This window comes from Amphimedon queenslandica, unplaced genomic scaffold (assembly GCF_000090795.2).
Source record: "Amphimedon queenslandica unplaced genomic scaffold, v1.1 AMPQUscaffold_13516, whole genome shotgun sequence".
Classification (NCBI taxonomy): Eukaryota; Metazoa; Porifera; class Demospongiae; order Haplosclerida; family Niphatidae; genus Amphimedon; species Amphimedon queenslandica.
Window position 1 is genome coordinate 287,325 of NW_003546248.1, and position 9,267 is coordinate 296,591.

Below are 9,267 nucleotides of genomic sequence, written 5' to 3' on the forward strand. Positions count from 1 at the left end.
ATCATAATGACTGTGTTGCTAGCACTTCAATATGCATTCTCACTGTATCTCCTTTTCTTGATCTCATCCAAATCTGTCAGCTAACAGCAATACAATATGCTAATACAGTAAGTTTCATTCTATTTTATAGTAACTTACTATTACCTTTTAGACTCATATAATAGTATCATCATTTGGTAGTGTTACCCCAATTTCTACAGGACAGTTTAATAGTACTACCATTACACAACTGGTTCAAGCAAGTATTGATGAGACGTATTTTTCTAATGATACAATTATTGAAAGGTTAAGAAAATCATCAATATCTCCTCTTTGTTACAGTTATAACTTTGTCCCTGTGAGGTGTGAATTTTATTATACTTATTGTACTTATCAAAGTAACTTAACTAACTCTATTCTCTCTGTACATTAATTTTTGTTTGATTAGTTACATTTTCCATTTTTAAAATAATGTCATGAAAATGCTATAAGGAGAGAGTGAGAATTTAGGTGTACTGAAGAAGTCTAGATTGACTCACTTAAAAAGAGAAAAGGATTACCAGTAGCTACATGAGCTCCTATACAGAGATGTACTGAATGTTTGTACCATCATTTTATTTTATTTTGTCTTAACAGAGTAAATATGTAATTGTATATTATTCGTGTAATGCTATGCTACTGTTTTTTGGAGTTATTATTAAAAAGCTGTATATTTCTATTTTTCTATAGAAGCAGTTCCAAGTCTGGCAGTAACAATTAGTTAAAGTATTATTTTAATGTATGTATCATATAGTCAGTTTATCTATGCAGTTTATCAATATTTCAATTAGTTCCTTCAATCTTCTTAAAACTTAGCTATTCTATAACTATGTTAAAATAACTTACTGCCACAACTGTTAAATAAACTTACCATCATGTGTATTGCACATTGTTAAAATATCAGTAGTTGAATCACATGATCAGTCACTGTATGTAGCTATGGATTATGAAGTACCAGTATCTATTCAACAAGCTTCAGTGTCTGATTATGAAGTTCCTGTCTCCTCTAATCCTAGCTACTCTGATCATGTACCTCTCTCTACTAATAATAATCAGCTATTAGCTACACCAGTCACTTCTAATCCTTCCTATCAACCAGTTAAGAATAAAGTTTATTCTTTTGATTATTAACTATATTATATCAATTGACAGGTAGAATTGGAGACTGAGTATTATGATGCTTTTGATACAAATAAAATTTGTACAAAAAGGTTGGAAGTAAAAATAAAAATTCAATTTTATTTTATCAATACATGCATTTACTATAGTAACACCTCATATCTACCAGTTGATCTAAAAACTACAACTACTACAGTGAGTCCTTCAGTTCATATTAAAAGGACAAACAAGAGAATAAGATCATATTTCAACGAAGAACTAACCAACTGGGAGTATATACTAGCATTACTGGCCACATTGACTGTTCTAATTACAGTTATTGCTATTATACTGTGGTCATTATTAATGTCTGGTGTGGTTAATAACTCAACTTCGTCATCGTCTCTCACTACAATAGCATCAAATAATTCAACTAATAACAGGATTACTGCAAGGGATGAATCAGGACCTAACTGTACCACCTGCACTAATAATAGTGAGTGTATGTGTTTATTTATTATAATATATATACATTCTATGTAGATATAAACACTTCAAGTTTAACAGTAAGTAATGCATACACTGGGACAGTAATGTCACACACTATATATATGTCACACACTGTGTAATGGGTATATGTCAGTGATGTCACATACTCTTAATAATTGGCATATAATATGTCACACACTAATGGGTTATGTGTAATGGGTATGTGTCTCTCTATGTAAATGTAATCATATAGGCTATAAGGGAGTCAATATCATTTATAAGTGAAGAGATAAATAAACTGATGCAAGACAAAGTAAGTTCAATGATTTTAATCTATTTTTATTTTATTATTATTTGATTAGAATATGTCAACCAGTGATGTATTGAAACAGCTCAATGATTATATGTATCAGATTAAAATTATTAATGAATCATTACAGTCATTGATACCTGAGTCCAATAAACCAAGAGTGCCTACACTAACTGGATTAAACCTAACATCATCAATAACTATCAATCATGGTGACTGTGTTGTTAGTAATACAACATGTAATACTTTTATAAATCCTTTTCTTGATCTCATCCAAGCCTGTCAGCTACCAATATTACATTATGCTAATGAGGTAAATTTTATTCTATTTTATAGTAACTTACCATTACCTTTCAGACTCATATAATAGTATCATCATTTGGTAGAGTTACCCCAATTGGTACAGGACAGTTTAATAGTAGTACCATCATACAGCAAGTTCAAGCAAGTGTTGATGAGATGTATTTTTCTAATGATACAATTGTTGAAAGATTAAGAAAATCATCAATAACTCCTCTTTGTTTCAGTTATAACTTTGTCCCTGTGAGGTGTGAATTTTATTATACTTATTGTACCTATCAAAGTAACTTTCCTAACTCCATTCTCTTTGTACATTAATCTTTGCTTGATTAATTACATCATAATACCTTTATCCATTTTAAAAATAATGACATGAAAAATACTATAAGGAGAGGGCAAGGATTTAGGTGTACTGAACAAGGCTAGAATGACTCACTTTAGAGAAAAAAGGATTGCCAGTAGTTACAAGAGCTCCTACTGAATGTTCGTATCATCATATTTATTTTATTTTGTCTTTGCAGAATAGATATGTAATTGCAGACTATTCATATAATGCTGAGTTAATTTCATTTTTCTACTATTTTTTGGAGTTATTAAAAAGCTGTATGTTTGTGTCCTTATATGAACACACTTCCAAGTATGGCAGCAACAATTAGAAAAATATCATTTTAATGTATGTATCATATACTACACAGTTCATCAATATTTCAATTAGTTTAGTTACTATAATTTAGCTACAGTCATTCACAAATATTGACCATAGGCAAGCTGTGCCTTCAATTTTCTTGACACTTAGCTATTCCATAACTACATTAAAAATAACTTACTACACTACTGTACATGTTTAAAATATCAGTAGTGAAATCACATGATCATACAGTCACTGTATGTATAGCTATGGATTATGAAGTACCTGTATCTTCTGAACAAGCTCCAGTGTCTGAAGTTCCTGTCTCCTCTAATCCTAGCTACTCTGATCATGTACCTCTCTCTACTAATAATAATCAGCTATTAGCTACACCAGTCACTACTAATCTTTCCTATCAACCAGTGACTACTCCTTCAGTATGTAAAGAATAAAGTTTATTCTTTTGATTATTAACTACATATCAATTCACAGGTAGAATTGGATAATGAATATTATGATACTTTCGATGCAAATAAGATTTGTACAAAAAGGTTAGAAGTAAATTAAAAATTCAATTTTACTTTATCAATACATTATACTATAGTAACACTTCATATCTACCAGTTAATCTAAAAACTACAACTACTACAGTGAGTCCTTCAGTTCATATTAAAAGGACAAACAAGAGAATAAGATCATATTTCAATGAAGAACTAACCAACTGGGAGTATATACTAGCATTACTGGCCACATTGACTGTTCTAATTACAGTTACTGCCATTAGCTGTAGCCTAGTATTGATTAGTAAGGACTATTGTGTGAATGCATGATTATCTGTAAACACTGTTATTTCACAGAACTTAAACCAATGCAACCAAAAACGTCAAAAACATTAATTTATGACAATGTAAAGATAGTGAATACATCATCTCTCATCCAAATATCATGTGATTGTCCATGTAAGTCAACATTAATTTTAAATATAATTTTTACCAAATACATAGCTCCTGACAATATGACAAACTTCACTGTAAGCTAACTACTAGAATCATTAAATGCTAACTATTCATTAATAAATAGAGTTTAACAAAGTCAACATTACTGATTAGAAAAGAAATAAATGAGCTGAGGCAAAATAAAGTAAGTTCATTAATTACTTCTATTATTATTTTTCTATTCTCAATTAGAATATGTCAACCAGTGATGTATTGAAACAGCTCAATGATTATATGTATCAGATTAAAATTATTAATGAATCATTACAGCCATTGATAACTCAGTCTAATAAACCAAGAATGCCTACACTAACTGGATTAAACCTAATATCATCAATAACTATCAATCATGGTGACTGTGTTGATGAACTATGGGAGTGTACACCTCATGAAGTATATAATCTTCACTCTGATAGTATAGTAGATATTGGTGTCTGTACTACAGTTTATTCACCTTATGCTAATGATGTAAGGAATACCGTACGGGTAGTAAATTTTGAGGGTATAAAATTTTGTGTTTTAGCGAAAACCTCTTAATTCTTTAATTTCAAGGGGGTTAAATTTCGCATTGTTGCACGTGCACTTGCACTAAGTCATTGATATTCGCATGCTGTGCATGCGCAGTGGGCATTTCCATGGTATTAATTTTTGTGGTTAAGAAGTCACCTACAAAATCAGCGAAATTAAATACCCCACGAAATTTTATACCCGTACAGTAATTAGAAGTTACATTTACATTTTGTTTCTCTCTCTATAGACACATATAGTTGTTGGTGCCTCATGTAACATAGTTCCTATACTATCTAAACCAGTGTTCTCGGTTATATTATTAAAAAGGACTGCTGATAGTCGATATGTGTCTGGATTACAGCTGCTAAAGCAATCCACCATTGCTTGTCGTTGTTTCAATGAAAATGAGCAACAGGCATCCTGTCATGCATATCTCAAGAAATGCTCTTATCAGCAAAATATATCTCATAATGGCACTGTCTCTGTTTATTGATACATGTAACAACACAATATAATTTGATTTAATAAATCATAGTCACGTAAAGTGGTAGTCTCGCCATGTCAAAAATAAACGTTTTATGTGCTTACCTACTTCAATCCCCGTTAAGAAAATAAAAATATTGGTATAATACTATTAGAGAGAGAGGATAACAAGATATTTAGGAGTGAAATGACTTACTGTAAGAAAGGGAGACAAAAGTAGGGAAATAAGATAGTCACATGAGTCCACATGGTTGAAGTATACGAATTATAATACAAAAATTTACAGATAGCAAACCCCGCCTATAATAAAATTTAAGTTAATAGATTAATTAACGCATGCGCAGTACTGCAGATCACAACCACGTGCTGACACATGGCAGTATACATCCAGTTCTTAAAACTTAAGAAATCAAGACACTCTATGCCTCTTTGCTTTGATGATGTCTTTAGGTATGAATCTGTCTATTTTATGCACATTTTGTTAATTACAAGCAATGGAAAGGGGGGGCTGGCACCAGACCATTTCCCTGACAGTGACCCCGAGGCTGACCCTGACTACAAGAGTGTGGGCTGGGGGTCTGAACTCTGAAGCCCACCAGGTTCAGATTTTAAGGAAAAAATTTAAGCATTAAGGGACTCCACTCCTTAGCCATATTATATATCATTCATGAAGATTAAGTTATTTAACTTTAAAAATAGTTAGACAAACGACCTGTACAAACGTACGGACAGGCACACTTCATAACTATGGACTTTACCCAATTGTATTTATTCATACACAATGGTAGAGATTTAAGGCGGATTTACAATATTACAATAGGCTTGACGTTACGTTGATGCTGGAATAGGATTTGGTTCTATTCTAGCGGTAAACATGCTTCAAAACGTCAAATCGCCCACACTTTTGATTAAAAATTGATGGTACGCTGGCCTGATGTCATATTGTAGATCCTCATTTTGCCACCACTTTCTGAAAGTTGTCTATGTCCCTGATTATTAGGAATTAAGTTAATGGCTTCTATTTTTCCACATGGCCTATCTATTACTATTACATCATTATTTCTTAGTTTCTTAGAATTTCATCATTGTTATACTCATATCACCTGACATCATTCATTCATCATTAATATATATATACCCTTTATGCTGTGTAGAGTTTCAGCTAAGTATAATGATTGGGGAAATGCATATTTTAAAAAGCCAGTCACAATATTGTAATATCATGTGACATATCATGTGGAAAACTAGACTCCATATAAAATAGTTAAAGTGATTAAGATCATTTTGATATTTATTGGGGATATGATATTTCAAAAGTATTCATTTTATAGAAATTGACATTGCCATAACTTAAAATTGGTTTAAACCTGCTATATAGCTCAAAGACATCAATATATGTATCAGAAAATCTAATTAAAAGTTTGGGTGATTTTGGATCCTAAATGCATAGACTATAATCTTTTTCTGAAAATTTGCCACTTTAAAAAAGTGGCTATAACTTGAAAAATTTCAATTGGAATCAGCTCAAGCCTTGAGTATTTTATAGGATTTTTGCATTTTCTTAAAATAGCTGTAACTTAGAAAATTGAAGTTGGAATCAGCTCAAACTTGTTACACAGCATAAGGGCAACAATATGTATCACAAAATGTAATAAAAATTTGGGGTGATTTCGGAGCCATTTTTTGGAAAAAACCATGGGCTATAGCCTTGGGTATTTTTCAGAATTTTGGCGTTTTCTTAAAATAGCCGTAACTTAAAAAATAGAAGTCAGAATCAGCTTAAACTTTCTACACAGCATAAGGACATCAATATGTATCAGAAAATGTAATAAAAATTTGAGGTGATTTCAGAGCCATTTTTGGAAAAAACCATGGGCTATAGCCTTGGGTATTTTTCAGAATTTTAGCGTTTCTTAAAATGGCCGTAACTTGAAAAATCAAAGTCAGAATCAGCTCAAACTTTCTACAGAGCATAAATGCATCAATATGTATCAAAAAATGTAATAAAAATTTGAAGTGATTTCAGAGCCATTTTTTGGAAAAAACCATGGGCTATAATAGCCTTGGGTATTTTTCAGAATTTTGGCATTTTCTTAGAATGGCCATAACTTGAAAAATTGAAGTCGAAATCAGCTCAACCTTTCTACACAACATAAGGACATCAATATGTATCAGTAAATGGAATAAAATTTTGGGCCGATTTTTTAGTCATTTTTTAGAAAAAACCATGGACTATAGCTTTGGACATTTTTCAGAATTTTGGCGTTTTTAAATGGCCATAACTTGAAAAATCAAAGTCAGAATCAGCTCAAGTATTTAGACATCCAAAACTCAAAAATGATGATTTAAACTTTATAAAATTGATATACATGCAGTAATTACATAGTGATATACCATTTTTTAGGTGTTCTCTTCTTCAAACCAAGCCTTCATATGGTGCTGAATGCACACTATCAGCAAAACAGTAAGTTATTGTTTGATTTTTGATGGTGAATGTCATTATGTTTCCTAATTGTCCCCTCTCTTTGAATTCATGTTTAGCATTTAAAACTCCTTGTATCACTCTTTATTATTTATTTATTTATTTTAATTACATAAACGAACCCTAATATGTCCTCTTAGCTCTGATGTGGCTCATTACCAACCACCTGGTCACACTAAACCTCATAATAAAGGTTTCTGCCATACCTACCACCTTACTACCAGTTACTATAGTGAATCAGGCTACTACAGTGAATCAGTGATGTATGTTAAATTTGAGTGGGCGTGAGACATTGATTATAAATGTCTGGTCATTGTGCCCACCACATGATAAAGTGAAGCAGTTGAGTGCAGTTGCATGTGCATATAAGTACATGTCCATGTACATATATGTACAACTGATGGCGGTATGAGTTGTAGGTGATGTCATTAAGTCATATTCTTCATTAGCAGTGTGTGCGTGTGGAACCTTTTGAAGTTATCAATTATCCATCTTCAAAGTCCTTGGCCAGAAACCACCAGTCTAACATATTTATGATTTAATGAGTAATTATTACGTGTAATAATAATATGAATATTAATGCTAATTGGAGCTGTAGAAGTAGAGAATAAAAAATAAAAATAATAGTCTAATAAAGATTGATGCTGAGATCGAGTCATTTAGTATCTGTTTATGCTCTAAAGATTTTGATAGTGATTGGGTGAAAGGGTTTATACTATATATGGCAGTAATGATGTAATTAATAATTACTACTATACTACTACGGATAAGACCACCCACTCTTTTATTTGTATGAATGACTTCTACAACTCTGACATCCTCTCTCTCCTTTCCCTCTCTGATGTATTCCTGTACTGTCTGTGGTTATTATACTGATACAACTGATAGAGTGGGCTTTTCTGTTTAAAGCAACCACACTAGTTCTTGTTCCCAAACTGATTTCATTACTTATGTAAATTTGCATCTATCACAAATACGAGTTACAATAACATTGAATAGTAATGACACAATGATACAATAGTCCATTATAATTTGTATATATATATATATGCATTGTAAATGATCATGCATCCATTATATTTTTAAAAGGACCCTCTCCCTTTCAATTATCATCAAGGAAGTTTTAACACAAGATACACATTGGTCAAGTCCTTGTTTCACTTTGTTTACAATGTTTCTTATAACTATATTGATAATATTATAAGACTTTTTTAAGAACATGTGTTGTATAAAGTTGTTTGGGTGTATGTTGATTTGTTTGAGCACACTCCTTGAGCTAATATGGTGCTTCAGCATGTCTGTGCATGTGTCTATAGGTATGTATTTATAATAATAATGATAGTTGCATGACTGTATGTGTGTTATACTTGGGTGACAGACAGCTTGGTGCTCTTTGTTTATGTATTGTGTGTGTGTGTCTGCGGCTATTGCTTTTTATGTTTGTCAACAAGATGTAAACAATGGCTCGTAATTGTATGGAAGTATTTTTATAATTAATTATTTTTATTATATAATTCAAGAGAGAGAGAGAGAGAGCTAGGGGGAAGGATTGAGGAAGAGGAGATGAGATCAAGATAGAGGGAGAGAGAGAGAGAGGGTGGTGTGTGTGAGAGAGAGAGGGTGTAAAACAATATAGGGTATCACCCATTGTAACACATTGTCATTTGATGAAGATGGTGTGGTGTGCATGGTGTAATTTGAGAATATTTTCATGACATTATCACTGCACTGTGTTATCACTTGTAGTACATTAACTGTATGACAGCAAGTATATTCTAGATGACAGTAATAATAATAATAATAATAATAATAATAATAATAATAATAATAATAATAATAATAATAATAATAATAATAATAATAATGGGTGGACTAGAAGAGGAGAGAAAAGAAAAGGGAATGCTTAGTAATGTCAGTATTCAGTACATAAATTATGCACACTATGTATGCATAA

General features: G+C 31.6%; 2 protein-coding genes across 2 annotated transcripts in view; both read left to right on the forward strand.

Annotated features, from left to right (window-relative positions):
* LOC109584176 (uncharacterized) overlaps nt 1–2,545 on the forward strand; it is a 13,144-nt gene extending 10,599 nt beyond the window's left edge. The window contains exons 5-7 of the mRNA XM_019999790.1: nt 1,859–1,918; nt 1,968–2,228; nt 2,273–2,545. Of these exons, the coding sequence (XP_019855349.1) occupies nt 1,859–1,918; nt 1,968–2,228; nt 2,273–2,533 (582 nt within the window). The 3' untranslated portion in view covers nt 2,534–2,545. The remainder of the gene's footprint in view (nt 1–1,858; nt 1,919–1,967; nt 2,229–2,272) is intronic.
* LOC109584178 (uncharacterized) overlaps nt 1–4,888 on the forward strand; it is a 15,443-nt gene extending 10,555 nt beyond the window's left edge. The window contains exons 2-9 of the mRNA XM_019999803.1: nt 3,162–3,280; nt 3,336–3,394; nt 3,448–3,647; nt 3,701–3,802; nt 3,848–3,873; nt 3,924–3,983; nt 4,031–4,306; nt 4,596–4,888. Of these exons, the coding sequence (XP_019855362.1) occupies nt 3,712–3,802; nt 3,848–3,873; nt 3,924–3,983; nt 4,031–4,306; nt 4,596–4,841 (699 nt within the window). The 5' untranslated portion in view covers nt 3,162–3,280; nt 3,336–3,394; nt 3,448–3,647; nt 3,701–3,711 and the 3' untranslated portion in view covers nt 4,842–4,888. The remainder of the gene's footprint in view (nt 1–3,161; nt 3,281–3,335; nt 3,395–3,447; nt 3,648–3,700; nt 3,803–3,847; nt 3,874–3,923; nt 3,984–4,030; nt 4,307–4,595) is intronic.
* Nucleotides 4,889–9,267: the final 4,379 nt, after the last annotated feature.